The sequence below is a fragment of the Haliaeetus leucocephalus genome, unplaced genomic scaffold (assembly GCF_000737465.1).
Source record: "Haliaeetus leucocephalus isolate CR32 unplaced genomic scaffold, Haliaeetus_leucocephalus-4.0 Scaffold173, whole genome shotgun sequence".
NCBI classification, from domain to species: domain Eukaryota; kingdom Metazoa; phylum Chordata; class Aves; order Accipitriformes; family Accipitridae; genus Haliaeetus; species Haliaeetus leucocephalus.
Window position 1 is genome coordinate 520,025 of NW_010972609.1, and position 17,517 is coordinate 537,541.

At 43.2% G+C, this 17,517-nt stretch overlaps 1 protein-coding gene across 1 annotated transcript; it reads left to right on the top strand.

The window, feature by feature from the left end:
* Window positions 1–85: 85 nt before the first annotated feature.
* LMO2 (LIM domain only 2 (rhombotin-like 1)) lies at window positions 86–7,935 on the top strand. Its single transcript, XM_010563664.1, has 3 exons — window positions 86–310; window positions 3,994–4,209; window positions 6,942–7,935. The coding sequence occupies exons 1-3, from the start codon at window positions 270–272 to the stop codon at window positions 7,159–7,161; spliced, it is 477 nt and encodes a 158-aa protein (XP_010561966.1). The 5' UTR covers window positions 86–269; the 3' UTR covers window positions 7,162–7,935.
* The last annotated feature ends 9,582 nt before the right edge of the window (window positions 7,936–17,517 follow it).

Genomic DNA, 17,517 nt, shown 5'->3' on the forward strand with positions numbered 1-17,517 from the left:
TGCCCCGGCGAGCGGTTCGGCGGAGGATGGGAGGTTAGAGCCCGGCGGGGGCGGGGGGGAGGAGGCAGCCCCAGCCCCATCTTTTTTTCTTTTTTTTTTTTTTTTTTTTTTTCTCTCTCTTTGGTCTTGCAGGAGGAAATCCTGTGAATGTCATTGGGGGGCGGAGGGGGAACTCAGCCGGTGAAAAGGCTTCCAGAGCAGACAGCCTCTGCGGGGGCAGCGGGGGCAGAGCCCACCACAGGCACGCTACAAAGGAGCAGACCCTGCCAATGTCATCGGCCATCGAGAGGAAAAGCCTCGATCCTTCCGAGTAAGTGCCCTCTTTTTTTTTTTTTTTTTTTCCCCCCTCCCCAAAACCCCTCTTTCCCCATCACCCTTCCCACGGCCGCTCATCCTCAGCGCGGAGCCGCTTGCCCGGCATTGTGTGCCCGGCAGCCCCCTGCCCAGCAGCGGGGAGAGCACTGGGGGGGTCTCGGCAGCAGCTTCCCCCCATACACCCCCGATTCTTCTTCTTCTTCCCCCCCTCCAGCCCAGCCCGGCCGTGCCGAGCCGTACCGGGTTGCCCCAGCTTCCCCCCCCCGGCTGCTGGACGCCCACCCCGGGGGGGGCTGGTGGTGGGGTTGGGGGGTGATGAGAGCTCCCCAAGTTATGGGAAAAGACCGGCCGGGAGCAGTAGAGAAGAGGCAAATACCCCCCCACCACCCCCGCCCAAACCGGAGAGGGAATTTTCCAGCCGTTCAGCCGAGCCAGAGGTGCTGGGAAAGGCTCAGGGAGAGGGAGAGCATCCCCCTTCCCAAATCCGAGGGTGTTTTTCATTTGGAGGGACCCTCTCGGCCCCATCTTTGATCTGCCCAAGTCGCTGTAGCCGATTATAGTGAAAGGTCAGAGCTGTTATCTGTGGGTGCCCAACTTCCACATTTTCATAATGCAACTTTCAAGAGCTTGTATAAACTGCTTCGGTGGGGGCAGGGTGTTCTGCCAAGGGCATGGAGAAAGACTTGATTGACGGCGTGTGGAAGGGGAGAATTTCCCTCCGTGGGTTTCCCACTCGGGGAAGGGACCGGCTCTCGCGTCCCCATGCAGGCTTTCGGGCTGTGCTCCGCGGCCGTCCCGTCCCTCCGCCGGCGAGAGGCATGGTCCCTCGGCATAAACCCAGAGTCATTTCGGCACTGTGCATGCTAAGAACTGCAGTTATGCTTGTCTGGGATCACGATAAGAGAGAAGAAGAAGAAAAAATTATAAAATCTCCGTTTTCAGATAACACTTAAAACACTGCTCTTAGTAAACTTGAGTCATTCGCGGTTTGTTTCCTGTGAGATACTAAAAATGCCATTGCTTGAAGCCTGGAGTGAACACACGGGAACTGTTTCTTTTGGGGATTAAATCAGTTCATCCTGTGTCACACCTGATGTTTTATATGTTACATTTTCTCTTATTTTATCCTTTTTTTTTAAGAAACGATAATCCAAGCTCCTAGGTATATGACGTCCGGGTTTCCGCTACAAAGTTCTAGTAACCTTTATTTATTTACCTACCTTGTGTTCTAGTGACCTAAGTGCTAGCTTAGAAATCTATGGACATCAAAAAGCTAATGTGTAAACCAGCAATTCTGTTCTGCGTAAACATCCGCCAGGCCGTTCCGGAGTTTAGGGCTTTCAGAGAAACCTGGCTCGTGATTCCTGAACGCACTTAAGATGAGATATTTTGAGGTACATCTGAAGTTTCAAATAATGGGTAATAAAGGATGATAGTGTGCATTTCCTTCTATTGGAACGCTCTCAGAACTTGTCAGAGTGGAGCCCACATGTCAGGAAAGGGAGTATGGGGCCCAAAAGAATAAACCTGGAAAAAACTAGGGCCTCATCACATACAGAGTTCCCCACGATTTTAACAAAAACTCACAAGACAGAGAGCTGGTAGGAGAGGGATGTCATGACACAACTTGCGGAGCACAGCGGTTTAAACTTAGAAGAATGAAAACCAGAACAGAATATAATCAGATAATATCTTAGGGCTCAGCTTGCCTAAATAAAAACTGCAGAATCAGTTTCTCAGCACAGAAGTTCTTGACCAGTGGTCATTTCTCCCTGCTGAAGAAAGTAATTTTTGCCCAGAAAACTGCTGACCCAGTAAATAAGCAGTAGTAATATAATTTTTTCCTGTTGCCTGCTGGAAACTGGGAGCAGCCTGAGCCTCCTCCATCAGCGTGGGTGTCCTCCGCCCCCACCAGACTAAGGCAGGACAGACCAGCGACAGAAACAAAGCTTTGAGGGACTCTGGGCTAGAGCAAAAACCCAATAAATAACGTATGAAAAAATTTGGGGCTCTGCTCTACCAGGTATTGAGAACCCAGGTCATCATCCAGTGAAGCATAAATGTGCAAACATACGCCTTCCTTGCCGCTAGCCACAGGTTTAAAATTAAGCAAGTGCTTAAAGGATTGATCCAATAGTTTTTTTATTAACTTCCCTGGGGTTTGCATGAGGCCCTCAGTGGCAGCACCAGGTCGCTGCAAACTTTGCAGAACTGAGCTCAGGTACCTTTCTTTTAATTTTTTTTTGCTGCTCTTTTTTTTTTTTTTTATTTGCAGAACTTGTGAAATTACACAAAAAGGCAAAGAAGAGAATTCCTTAAGAAAGTAGCTTTGAAGAAAATTCTTGCTTTATCCCCAGGTGTTACCAGAACCATCCTAGATTTCAGAGCTTTTTAAAAAGGGAGAGAAATAAGGTGCATGAATAGTCAGGGCTAATATCACAGTAAAGATTTGTGCCTCTTTTCACGCAGGGATGTGTAAATCCCAAATAATTGTTTGAGGTATGTTGGCATAGGCGTATCCCAGGGGATTCATGTCCTTAGCTGAAGGAAAAAATAGCAGTCCTGCAGTTAAATGAGGTAAAATTCTGTCGCTCTTAAAAACAGCAGCAAAACTTAAACCAGTTGGGCAACAGTCTCATCTGTTGTATTTATTCATTTCATGCTCTTCAGAGAAATGACATCCCCAGACTTAGTCTTCAAATTTACATTTCCCAACGGAAAGTTGACTGCATGTAAAATCCCTCAGGTGCCTTTTCTAGTCCTTTAGCCCTTGGGGAGACAGAATTTCCCTTTGCTTCCAGCGGCACTGCAGCCAAAGCTTGCAAGCTCAGGTTTACAATATGGGCTCATATATTTCTGGGTTCGTGCACAGATGCTTTATGGTACTGCTGGGGTTCCTCAGTAATTTATAGGTAAATCCAGAGATTATCTGTGTTGACTAGGTCACTTACAGTTGTTTATAGGTAAATCTTTACAATCTTGTTGAGAAAAATAGAGCATTTTTTTTAATGGAAAGGAAAGCATTGCCAGGTGTTGTGGACAGACTGGGATTGTTTGAAAATGTGAAGAATATAGTAAGAACTTCGTGGTTGTTGGCATTCATCAGTCTGCACAGACATAACCAGCCTTTCTATGAAAAGGTGAATCCAGGCAGCTTTTTGATGGCACTTTTGAAAAAGTACAATCTTTAATTATGGAAGAATCATGTTATGGGCAAGGTATTTCCTTCATAAGAACTGCATGGATTGAGACACATGACTGAGCAATTCATGTTCTGTCCAGTAGAAGAAAAATGATGTATCTACACAGACACCAATGTCCTAGTAAAGTAGGATATGCCTTTACGGTAATGAATACACACAAGTGATACAGAGATTCACGTTTATGCATTATTCTTTGAAGAAAAATTTAAAACACTAGTTAGCAAATTTTTGGATATTAACTCCTTACATTTTAAGCTGTTCTGTTTTTTTAAAAAGCAAAAGAAGAGTGAAGTCCTGCTCCCTCTCATGTCAGAAGGGGATAAATCGTTTCCGCTGCTGGGAGAAAAAATGAGGATGTAATCCCTGTTCTAACTTGACCAACCCTGTGTTTTGTTTTGTTTTTCCTTCTCCTTCTTCTCACGCGGATGCTTTCAGGGTACATTTTCCTTCTCCAACGCTTCTCTCCTTCCCTCAGGGAGCCAGTGGATGAAGTCCTCCAAATTCCCCCTTCGCTGCTGACATGCGGCGGTTGCCAGCAGAGCATCGGGGACCGCTATTTCCTGAAGGCCATCGATCAGTACTGGCACGAAGACTGCCTCAGCTGCGACCTGTGCGGCTGCAGGCTGGGAGAAGTGGGGAGACGGCTGTACTACAAACTGGGCAGAAAGCTCTGCAGAAGGGACTATCTCAGGTACACAGCCCACTCCTTCTACCCTCGCTCCCCTTCTTCTGGCCTTTCAGCTTCGCTTTAGTCATTTCATGAGTACAGCTAGTGAGCAAAGATCCGTAAAGAATTCATTTCTGGTTGCTCTTAAACAGAAAGCCTGGCAGCAGTCACAGCTGTAACATGGCACCGTTTGCAAGCTCAGGTTTAGGATACGGGCTCACATATTTTGGGGGTTTGTGCACAGGTGCTTTACAGGACTGCTGGGGTTCTTCAGTAAGTTATAGATAAATCCAGAGGTTATCTGTGTTGATCAAGTCACTTACAGTTGTTTATAGGTTAAATCTTAAAAATCTTGTTGGAAAAAAAAGCGCGTTTTGGTATGAAAATGAAAGCATTGCTACATGCGGTGGACAAAAGAGAATTATCTGAAAATGTGAAGAATATAGTAAGAACTCCTAGGACTTTGGGGTTGTTGGCATTCGTCAGTCTGCATGGACATAACCCGATAGTTCCAGGCGAACCATGCAGTGTCAGTGCAGGATTCTGGCAAGGAGAAATTGGGAAAAGTTGATGAATTTCAGCAAGCTCCCCCTGAGCTGGCAATGAACCGGTTCCCCCGAATGGTTTTAAGAAGTTCTGTGCTTCTCCAAGCATTGCCTTGGAGCTGAAAGGTATATAAAACCAGGTGCCAAGATCAGCGACTGATGAAAGATCATTTAGTTCTCTCATTTAAGAACACGGTATCCAAGGTAACTGAATTCAATTCATTTTCCTGATGCGGTAATATCAGCTCTGTAAGAGATGCTTGATTCCACTAGCCAGCAGGGCTGCTGTACCTGCTTGGTGTCTGAAGTCACTGCCTTTTATACTCGGATTGATCTCTGCCTTTTTCTGCATCGCTGGTAAAGTTATCTGGGACACTTCAAGCAGAAAGACGCAATGTACTGTGTGTTTATTGCAAAGCTACAGCCAGTACAGGAAAGTTTGATCGCACTAATTTGGATCCAGGGGATTTTTCGCATTCTTACACCTGGTCCCGAATAGACAAGAATTTGCACATTGTGCTGAATCAGGTCCTACAAATACACTCGTTACAGCTATTTTCATTAATGCCTCTCTGCCTGTTTTGCCAAAATTTGTAAGTAGGAGGATTAAATTGAGATGAAGATATTTCACAAAAATTGATAACAAAGGATCGTTACATTCCTGATTACAGTTAAAGTGGATTGATCTTTGCTGTGCTGGTTGTGTACCATTTCTTCTAATGGATCCCTAATGTGTCAGGTCTGTGGAACAGATTAATGGTATTTGGTATTTTTTCAGCTACTTTACTGAGGGCTAATTTACCTGCCAATAACAACTAAACCAAACTCTCAGTGGAGTTCCTAATTATGGCGTCCCTGAGCTGTACTGATGGGAATTTTGCTAAGCAGAAGCTAAGAACTGAGTTCTGCTGATGGGACCGCTTGTAAATGCTCTGCATACGCGACAGTCCAGCAGCGATCCAGTAATTACACTTTCCAAATACTTTTCATCTTAAAATGGAAGCAACAGAAAGTGTGGTGATACAGTTAATGTATTTTCTTGCAATGAAATTCAACGTTTTCATTTATTTAATAATGCAGCATATAGTATCTTCCCGTGTTAATGAAAAATTTGGCAACCTTTGTGTAACCTTAGTATTACTTTCGTTGGGCAGAAGTAAACACTGACATCTCCTGGCAGACGAAAGAAATGATATCTTTTCCCCTTGAAGATCTCTTAATTTAGTAAGCATCCTTTTTCCAGTTCAGAAGATGATATGAAGCAGGCACAGCACACATAAGAGAAGTGTTGGAGGTGGAAAAACTCTCTTTCCAGAATTAGTATGGAAACTTAGAAGTCTAACTCAATAGGTGTATACGTTGAACAAGTAGTACGTAGCATTTCTCCCCTCTTTTAAGAAAAAAAAGAATCATGTTTATTTATTAATGATTTCACTTACAATCTCTGTAGCCAGCAAACTGCATGAAAGGCTGGCGTTCACACATAGCTAAGTACGTCTCACTGCTCCAGCTGAATGGTAGTGTGTGCTGTGAGGGGAATACATATCCAGTGCATTCATTAGAGGCTCCTTTTAATAGACAATACCATCACGATCTCAGTAGGGTTTCTCAGTGTGGCTTAAAGAGTGGTCCACATCATAAAATTCTTTGGGCTAGCATAACTATCTAGAAAGTCTTAGCCTGTATCCTTCGGAAACCCAGCAGGAGTGACTTCATGGGTATAGAAATGTTTGGGTTTGAAAGATTCTCCAATGTGGAGGCAACGATAAGAGACAGGGGAGTCTTAGACCATGGCTTGTGTCAACTCCTTTCTGTAAACTGCAACAGCAACAGCTGAAGATAGGCAAAATTTATCAATGGAAAGGTAATTTCTATCGATCACAAAAGTGGAAGTATTAGCATGGCACAACTTTACGCTATAGTCTGGGGAACCTTTACTCCTCATGAAGCTGCTCAGCAATTCAGGCTAAGGTCATTGATCAGATAAGTCAATTATATTGAAAAAGGGTGAGGACCTTGGACTTCCTACTCCAATTTTGGTATTGCAAGGTTGAGAGTTCTGCTCGGCAGCTTTCCCTGTGACCTCTATGTAACTTGGCAATACTGTGACTAATGGATCAAGGCACTGATGTTGTGTTCTTGTTTTGATTTGTTTGTTCCCAGCTCCCCAGCAAAGGAACTCCACTTACTTCTCTGCTGTTGTTGTTTTAGGCTTTTTGGCCAAGATGGCCTCTGCGCCTCCTGCGACAAGAGAATCCGGGCTTACGAGATGACCATGCGGGTGAAGGACAAAGTGTATCACCTCGAATGCTTCAAATGTGCTGCCTGCCAGAAACATTTCTGTGTTGGGGACAGATACCTCCTCATCAACTCGGACATAGTGTGTGAACAGGACATCTATGAGTGGACTAAGATAAATGGAATGATCTAGCAAAGACATGCCTCATAGCCTAGAAAAGACATCTCACGGGTGACACCGATGCATAGCTGCAGTGAGGAGATCATCACTTGAGCTATGGGCTTTGTCTAAAATTGGGGGAAAATACCACGGAGTCGGCCCTTTGCAGGCAGTGCTACGTAGACTCTAAACTACATATAGGTGAAGAAGGGAGACCAAAGCAATAGTAGCTAGACTGACTTCTGTTAACAAAGGTATACGGACAATAACTGACATCAGACTTGTAGGTGAGAGCTGGGGAACAAACGCAATGCGATAACGAATTCTCGTAACTGGAAAAAGAGTAGGGACTTCTGTAAAGAGATGTTATGACTTTGTCACTTGCAGACTAGGATTGTGCAATTGAATATTCTTTTCGTCTTGTTTTAGTTACTGAGTTTAGACGACAGCTCCTAATGTAGACATGAGGAAGAACACTGAAAGAAATGGGCCATCGCTTACGTGGTCATTCTATACGGCTTTACACTTTGTGTAGGAGAGAAAGTGGGAAGAGGGTGGGGGTTATTTTTGCATGGATTTTTTTTTTCTTTGAGAATGAACAGTGCATCCTCTAGTCCCAAACTCTTCTTTAAAAAATCCTGCTGAATAGTTGTTTTTGGGCACTGCTGTTTCAAGATGAGATGTTCCACAGATCATTTCTATACAAATATAAATCTAAAGAGTTGTTCAACTATTTTATTAACTTAGATTATATCGATAAAATATTTGTTGTGTGTAGTAAGACTCTGCAGCTTTAATAAAAATAACAGAAGATTTGAGTGTTGTTATTTCTTTTCTTTGGAGTTGGGCTGGATTTTCTGTTTGTACTATTTATTTTATTTTTTGTAGCAGGGTTTCCACACTTTGTCTTCGGCTGATGCCTGCTCGATCCACTTAAGGTTGCGTTTCAAAGCAGTTATGTGAGAACACTGAGGTCTCGGTAAGCCTTCCAGAGTTCTTCGTGCTAAGGAGAAATTAGATAGTGTTGGGTGACACTGAGGCTCTTTGGTGTTTATGAGGATGTTTTGAGGCTGGTGGTCCACAGAGAAATACATTTGAGTGTTACTTTGCAACAAAGACAGAAGCTACCTGATCTCAGAGGAGTCCATGTAAGATTAGGGTCTCTTAGAAAGGTACCTCATCCTATTTTGCTCTGGATTACTGAATCCAGTATAGTATCACTACAGCAAATCAATACTTGCTAGTATTTAGAAAGAATTAAGTTCAGAGCCTTTCCTGCAAAGACTGTTTGTAGCGTTCGCCGCATATCAAGGTGCCACGATTAGATCACTGATCACCCCCAGACCAGGGAAAGAGACAGATAACACACACAGTGTGAGCGCCAACTTCCGCCTTTTATTGCGCAGTCAATTCCTTTTATACTAACAAGGGTAGGTGGGATTACAGACACATCATAAGGCTGCGACTAACCCTCTAACTTTCCGTGACATCGCGAGATCTTCCGAACGCCGAACCCTACACTGTTGTCACTTGCTTCTTAAGCAAAAGGAAGTTTCTTAGCATTATAGTAATACTAAGAACATGAGAAGTACACCTGGTCAGGCGAAAGTGGACATTCGATATCTTACTCCCATGGAGACAAGTAGTGGATGTTCGGGTAAGCAGGGAGTGATGTCCACATGAAGCCTTTCCAGCTTGCTGGGAAGTCCCGTGAGCTTTGTGGGAGCTCGCCTTCAGAGCCCTCCGCTGAGCACTGACCCACAGACCCATTCTCCGTGAGTTTGCCTAGTCCCTTTTTTTGACTCTTTGGCCTCCATAAAGTCCCAAAGCAGTGATTTTCACCGTTTAATTCTATGCTGTGTTTGTTTCAAAACCTGTTGCCTGATAACTTCATTGGTTGACCACCGTATTGTGAGAGATAATGAATAGTCATCTCCTATCGCCTTTTTTTCACTGTTCTTGACTTTAAAGACCTGTATCATATTCCCTCCAACTTATTTTTTCTGAGATGAATAGTCTAAGTTCCTTCTTGCATGAAAGCTGTTTCACGCCTCTGATAACCTCTGTTTCTCATCTCTGTATGGTTTCTGGTTCTACATTACCATTTTCAAGAGCGTCACTAGAACTACACATTGTGTTCAAATGTACTAAAAAAATAAAGCTTATAACACAGTTGAACAAGTCTGACAGTGCACTCGGAAGACATTTGGCATGCCCATTCACCCCATCGGTACTAACATGTAAGGAATAGCACCTAAGCATATGGATCTCTATTTGTCTGCATGTTTTCAATAAACTAAGGGATCTCTCATCCAAGTGGCAGTACTGACCAACGACAACATTTTGCATTTTACAATGGATATTCTGAGAGCTCTTTTTTCTTTTCTTGCTTTTGTTGTCACAACTAGCGTTGGGGACAAAGCCTTTAAATCTTATTACCAGTGAAATTGGAAAGTATACATAATGAGATCATGCTTGACAAGTATAGTTTGAGGGCTCTGTGATTTAGCTCTTCTCAAGTGATATGCTGACCTCTGGAGGCCACAGGCAGCTGGTTATAATTATAATTCTTAGCTTAAAATGTATCCCTGTCAGCACAAGCAAGAAAGCTATGTACCCAGGGAAAATACAGCTATCGTCTCCACCTTCAGTGGCTCCTTGCAAATACTCGGTCGAGGTAGAAACGAAGTCTCAATATCCCCTTTAGTTGACACAGCTTGGTGGATGTACCCAGGATGCTAACGCAGGGCGGAGGTGCGCAACCGTTCTTCAGGTCGGGGTGTGGGAGCACATCCATACATGCACCACCAGACAAGGTAGTACTGACAGCTTGGCGGCAGACGCCTTTAAAACTTTCCAGGTCATCGTGCCCTGCCACGTCATTGCGATGTCCCTCTCAGAGCCCCTTCTCTTTCATCCCCTCTCCTTTCCCCAAAAAAATACACCTCGATAGCACTATCGTACAAGCAGGGCAGAGGAATGCTTATGGCTTCCTGAGCACCTACTACTTCATGGCAAGAAAATTTTGCAGGTGATGGCAATCAGCTATAAAACTGATTTTTCTGTAATCACGTGCTAATGGTGGAGACGAACAGGTATCAAAGGGAGCATCGTACGCCAGGGAGACCGGGACTCGGCTCCATCCCACGGTGCTGCCAGGCGAAGGGTCTCCCAACGAAGACCACGTGTTTCAGATCGCAGCTAACCATCTGCTGAAAGTCCTGACTGTTCCAGGGGCAGTGGGAGATAAAATGAGCTTCCCTCTGAAAAAGTAAGCCATGATTTTCACTTTTCAGAATTGCCATGAAGAGGTTTTGAGCCGCATCCTGATCTCGTACAGCATGCTGGTGTAACGGACTCTAAAATAACTGCAATCACAGAGTTATACCAGCATAACGATAGCATCCATGTGGTCAGAATCAACGGGTGTCATCACGGGTATGAGTTTGACACTTGTTCCCTAAACCCTTTCCAGTGAAATTTTTAACCTTAGGTATGCTGCAGAGCTGGTTTCCATGATTCCACCTTGCAAAGAGCTTTGACTGAAAATTTAGTGTAAGAGGCGTTGTTAACATCTGGGTAGAGGTTAGGTAAGAGTGTCAATAGTTCAGGGAGGCTTTGTGGTTTTGCAGCAATGAGAGCAAGATCTGTGCTTTGTTCCCACCTCAGAAATTATTTCCTGTGTCACTTTTAGCAAGGTAGTTAAATGTTCTGCTTCTCGGTTTCCTGCCTATAAGATGGAGATATTATAATTTATTCTGTAAAATATCATTTAAAACTTCCTAATGGAAATGCACTCATTATTTTGTGTAAGGTATCATTTACACAGGAAAATACATTTTAAAACCTAAGTGAATGTATTTGCAAAGGAAGGGTGCTGCAGGGTCCGCAGCGGATATTCTTATTTTGTTACAAGACCACCAGTTTTATCTAGTCTATGTAATCTCAGAAAGGGCTTAAGCTGAACTGGAAAATGACAGTTTGTGCCAGAAGAGCCTCCGCTTGAGCGGCAGTAGTATTACTCTACCTGTATAGTTATACTGGTCTCTTGGTGGACTTTTCCCTGCCAGATTCCTAACTCTTGCTCTCCAGATGCAGGAGGAGAGAACAGATGTCTCTCAGAATTAGTGTAACCAACACTTCACCTCCGTCCTCATCTCAAGTATGTAAGGATTCTCTCCTGAAATAACAAGAAAATAAAATGTTCCAAAAACAACAGTGAAAATAAAAGCGAAGATGATTTAAAGTCATAAGCAAAAAGCACAAAAATCTGAATATGATATTCAAAGGCATTGTCCTTTATATGTTTTCAATATCAGCAGTATTTTAAAAGGCATATCATCCTTCAAGATTTCCCTTCTTTGTCCCCATTATTCAATGTCATGGTAGGAAGATGAGAGCATTACCATCGATATCACTTTTTTAATTCCATGCCCTTGAATAAGGGCAATAAGAATCCTGCATAATAGAGTTTTCAGTGGAGAGAGTAAATGGGAATCGGTTGTTAATTCAATACAGGATACAGAAGCTGTCTCTCCCATCTCTTTTTCTCAAGGTAATACTGTGCCTCCAATTGTCATTATACCCAAGAATCAAATTATTTGAATTCTGGACACATCAGCACAAAACCGAAGACTCCCTGCCAATTTCGTAGCCTGCTTGGAAGAGAACATCAGAGAGCATCACTCATTTATACGACTGCCAGTCTGAGACTGTAAATTCAGAAAACAAGAAGGCCTCAGGTGCTGCACTTTAACATGTCTTTTGGCTCCTGAATCACCCCCCCTTAGTACCCCCATCACATACAAGGTAACATTTTATCTCTGAAAGGCAAAGCTTTCAAGCATCTGCCAGGGCGAGCGTAGACTCGGTATGGCCTGAATGTGAATTGAAAATGAGACTATTAAGTATATTAATTGATAACAGTCACTTGTGACTTTGAAGGAGATTCATGACACTTGGAAAAATAATCTATAAAGATTGTTGTTGCTCTAAAAAGACAGTGCAGCATCAGCTTATTTCACTTGCAGCAGGTTCATCTCTTTTATAGAGCATACTGCACTGCAGGCAAAGGGAATTTTAATGGACACTGGAAAAAAAAGATCTATTCCTCTGTCCCATGACAAAAAAGAAACCATAAAAAGACACAGAACAGAGAGACTGAGATACGATATCAGAAAACATTTAAGGAACTATAATTAAATTAAGATTCAGAAGTCTGTCAGTGAGATGAAGATTAAACCGGCAGAAAGTTGAACCCCGTTTGAAGCAACTTGTTCCCTCCTGCTGTGGGTCGTTTTGTACCAGGCTAATGAGAAGGCACATCTCTGAAATGTTCCTAATAAACCAGCAGATCTCTGATGGTTAATTAATACACATATTTTGCAGGACTATACCATGTTCCGTTTAACGCTTTTCAAGGGCCTTGCAAGCATTAATGTGTTAATGCATTACTCTTTCCCTTTTTAAGCTACAAGCCCGGCTCCATAGGTGGGGAAACTGAGGCACAAGATGAACGTGACCCGCTTAAAAATCACCAGGTAACTCAGCCAAACTTCTACAAGAGCAGAAGTTAGATCTCTTGGCTTGAGTGTGACCGTTCAACCGCGGACCATTTGGCAACCGCTGACGAAGCAGGTATGGGTACCGCATGGCTTGACCTGTCCGACAGTGGGGATCTCAAATACACTCTGAATGTCGGAAAGAAGTCTCAAATAGCATTTTATATGGATACTGTCTATGAACTATGCCTGACAGTGATATACATCCCTCCCTGCGTGACAGACAATCCCGTATATAAGGCTCAGGCGTGTTTGCGGAATCGGGAGTTAACAGCCTGTGGGGACATTTGGGCATGGGTGGTAAAAACCCATGAACTCCTGCTAAAATAAATCCATTTGATGACATCTATGGCTTATTCTTCAAATACAGAGAGCAAGCCACCATTTCACTCTCTGTAGCAATACTCAAGCAATGCTTGAAGCGCCCTTGAGCCCCCTTATCTGTGTTCTTCGCCAACAGCAAACTGATGATCAAAAAGCTCCTGTTAAATTGTTTCTCTATTAAAAATTTAGTTTTCAAATATTTAATTTGGGGGGTGGTGGTGAAAAACAGATCATGCATGAAAAACCTATTTAAGATATTCAGGGAAGAGATTTTTCTTTTTTTAATGAAAAGGTTGAATACACTTTTTGCTGAATGCTTCCTGATCATCTCTGCTCTCTCTCTGGCATATTCTGGTTACGTTTATAGATTGGCATAATGTAGCGAGGCCGGTAACCAAGGGTGAGCGGACTGCAAGAAGTTTGGTTTCTGCAGAGGTGCTGGAATGGGGGGGCAATGAGGGATGCTGTAACAGGAGTGACTGGAGTGGTGGAAAGTAGCCGTTGCTCTGCTGTGTTGAGAGAGGAATAACCTTTTAAAGCCATGACCCAAGGGAACTAACTCCTTTTGTAGTCCAGTAGCTCTGTGCCAGCTACCCTTCACGCAATCCCTGAGATGTTTCCTCTTCAGGGCTGTATCTTCTTGGGTTCATTGGTAAAAGCTCAGACTAAGAAGCCTATGAAAGAAGCCTGAAAGCAAGGAAGGGTTTTGTTTTCTTGCTTTCGTTAATCATAGCAGCCCTCTGTCTAAAAGATCAAAAAGTAAAAGCATTTTTTCTGTGTGAAAGCTGCCATAAATGTTTGCCAGGCTACTCATGGCAAAAACCAGATCTGGAAGCAGTGGTGCAGCAGACCAGCAAACCAGCACCTGAGATACAAGCGAGAAGGCAAAAGCCCCTGGATATAACAGCTGAGAGTTTAGAAGACTTTATTCGTAACCAACTGATGATCCTCATATTAGTGAAATACTGTATAATGACTCCTGCTCTCTGTGTGTAGCTTCCACAACATATGATGTCAGTGACAAGATGTATTTTCCCTTTCTATGGCAGTAGATTTGGATGCTTGTTAGTACAGGGAGTAGCTTTCCAACCATGACAGCTGAGCCCTTGACTTCAGTCTCCAGCCTTCTGACTTTTTTAGACCCCCTGATTCTGGGTTGGGATTAGGGGTTTGGTTTTCTTCTCTCCTCAGATACATGTCTTGCACCTCATATCAGATAACTTTGCCAATGTATTTCACAACAGCTGCGAACTGGTTTTGAGACACAGATGATGTACTTATCTACATTTATTTTGAAGAGACAATCACAATAAAACTGAAATTCTTCTTCAATAAGACACACAGTCTTCAGTCTGACAATATCCCGAAGCATCTGGACAGCTACGAAAAACAATGCTTAGATATCATGTTGATATCTCATTAAAAATGTGTAAGACCTGCAATCATCAACCCAAGGATGCTTTGCAACAACGGGAAATTCTCGGTCGGCTCGTAAGACAACGCTCCGTCACAACGTGGTTATGGTTTTTTTGCAGTTGGTAGGTGCACGCCAGCGCCAAACGAGCTGTGGTGCAGTTGCCCTGGAATTCTTGGAGCTGGACCAGCAGTGAGTTTGACCCAACGTGCACGAGAAGCGTGTTGTTCAGCTGATAAGGAAACTGAGAACGTGCATCAGCAAATACAGTTTGTTTATCCCATAATAACTGTTTTTGAGTAGTACAAGCAAAAAGAGGCCGGGTCTGCACTAGACAGATAAGAGCTCTGACCAAAAGGACGACCAAAGGTCGCACCAAGCCTCCTGGAAACTTCAAAAGAGAAGCCTTCGGTGGGAATGGATGACTAAGGGAATTGCAAAGGGCTTCAGGAGTCTTTTATCTTTGTGCTACCTCTTCAAATCCAGCTCAACACTTCAGTCATTTATTGTTGCCATCATCTGATGAATGTACGCTGGGTTCAGCCTTGTTCCTACTGCACAGGTGTTTGTAGCCAACAAACCCCACCGCTGCAGCCGTGGCTAACTGGCCACCTCGTTAACGATCTCAGCTAATAACCTAAAGAAAGAGTGTGCGGAGCTGAAAAGTGAGCTGCTATCTAGTTCGTACAGATGGGTTTTTTTAGGTCAGGAAAAACTCAATAGCAGCAGAATTTTCTCTAGGGGTGCCTCATTATTCTCTATGTTCCTCGGGTAAAGAAAGACCTTCTGAGCTCCTGCACAAAACAGCCAGGGTCCCAGCACTTTCCATGAGATCCTGAAATATTCCCCCAATCCTTGCTTTCACTGGAGTCTTTCACACATTCCTTAGGCTGTGAATCGTTGTCAGTGCATCATGAATCACACCCAGTGAAAACGCTGTAACCGCATGAAATTATAAATATTCCTGAAGCTTTATTACCGCCTTTTTTGACCAAGTTAGATTTACAATTAGCAGCCTTGTTCTCCTGCAAACTTTGTCAGTGCTATTCTCTGTCAGTGTTAATCCAGCATGCACAACTATATATGTACACAACACAAAAGCAAGTATTAGCATTGGTGGCCTGTGATGACGGCACCTACTAATTATCCGCTGCACTGAATTTCTCTTCTATGCTATCTGCTTAATTTAATGTGTTAGCTCTTGGAGGCAAGAATCATGCCTTTCTACGCTTTTCACACCCTGTAAAATAAGTAAACTTTATTTTTTATTCTTTCACAGGTTAATGTTTACATTTGTAGCCCTATCTTATATTTGATTTATGTGAAAGAGGATGATATGAAAGGGAAACCAACTCTGAGCTAAGCAACCCTGGGAAAGAAAAAAACTTGGGTATGCCAGTTTGTGTCAACATGGAATCTTTTGTCTGAAGAAAAAAGCCCAGTCTATCAAAATTACTCTCTAAGCGGGATTCCAAACTGTGCAAGCATACATAAATATTTTAGATCCCTTTTGGAGTTACGAAGCTGAGACAAAAAGATTTGATAATACAAAAAGACAAGCCCAAAGTTACAGAGCACCTTGACTCAGAGTTGTGCCGTGCAAGATAGGGGAGGAGCAGGGGTGGCTTTTTGACAACCTTGGGCAACCAATGTAGATAAGAGCATTCATGTAGGGCCGTCAGACGATTCCAGATGGATTGGCCACAGTTATATGGCCACAGTTCTCCTTCCCTACCTCATCTCCACATCAGTGAGGATCAGAGGCACGAGGACATGAGGCTCAAACTCAGCTTGCAACCTTCCGCGCTAAGGGACCTGCCTGGATTACCGCACCTGCGTACCTCGTAGGGTCCGGAAGGACGAAAGCTGGGAGTAGACTCCAGCTACAGTTTCGTCGAGTCTTTCACTGTAACCACTAGATAAAGTCCATTGGTTGAATTCTTGGTGATTCCTTTGACTTCATTTGACCTTGGAGCTGTCAAGGCTAATTCACCATCATGTGAGAGAGATTCAGGAGAGGCGTTGTTGGCTGGGTCTACATGGCAGTAACGAGGAAGGGATTTTTTTTAAAACCGTTGTTTCATTCTGTCAGAAGGCAGCCTGAAGCTGTACTCTGACAGATATCCCATTTGTTACTAAAATGTCCGACAAGCTCCTATGTAATATTTAGTTTATTCACGTACACATTTCACTGAAGTTCTGGCTCTGATCCCTTTAGCTACTTCCCTGTCATCTTTCAAATCTCATCTAAGATTCACTCCTGTGAAGCCTGAAAAAGTGATTTGGTTATCAGTTCATATGTAAATCCCCCACCTTTCAAAGGACTGCTGAACTATCTTTATATTTATGTGATTCACTGGAGTCACTGCATGATCATACAGCTCCCGTTTTTAATTTTCTTCCCTTACTACTTCTGTGCTCGTTATTACAGCTCCCCATTGTGTTCTGGTTAATTCTAGATGATCAGATTTCCAAGCAAAGATCATTGCTTAGTTGTTCCTGTGAAGCCCCGACCTTATCGCATCTTTGCTACAGTAAAGAACAAACCCAATAATAACAGCATAATAACAATACAAATTTTCTGGACCTCAGCTTCTTTCTCACTACCAATTCCCCAAGCTGTCTACTCCCCTCCAGGTCTCAGTTTTGCCCATTTATTAATGTCCATTTAGAGCACCAAGAAGCTGATCTTGTGAAATGTAGACCACCCCCTGACCAAAAATCTTCACGCGTTAGGTAAATTTCAAGAGACACTCAGCACCCGGTGGTAAAGATCCCTAGTGTGTCATTTCATTAGATTTTCAATAAGTAAAAATAAATGAAGGATGCTAAAAGCCTCATCATCTTTCAAAGATTAAACATGGGATGTGTGAAGCAATCTGAGAAATTTTCAGCCTGAGGAATACCTCTGATATATTTAGCCATTTGGGCTCTAAGACCGGTGATAATGGAAGAAAAACTAGGCTCCATTATTAAAGTGGAAAAGAACCTTTATGTCTAGACTGAGATGGAAAAATGCCATGATAATTTACCTGTTTCCACAGATGGTGCAGCTGTCAGTTATTTGATGGAGAATGCAAAGCCTGCTAT

Bases quoted from the DNA above. Each gene is read 5' to 3' on its own strand.
- LMO2 (XM_010563664.1), top strand. From the start codon at position 270: ATGTCATCGGCCATCGAGAGGAAAAGCCTCGATCCTTCCGA. The intron at 311-3,993 runs GTAAGTGCCCTC...TCCTTCCCTCAG, and splicing joins AAAAGCCTCGATCCTTCCGA to GGAGCCAGTGGATGAAGTCC. The intron at 4,210-6,941 runs GTACACAGCCCA...TTGTTGTTTTAG, and splicing joins TGCAGAAGGGACTATCTCAG to GCTTTTTGGCCAAGATGGCC.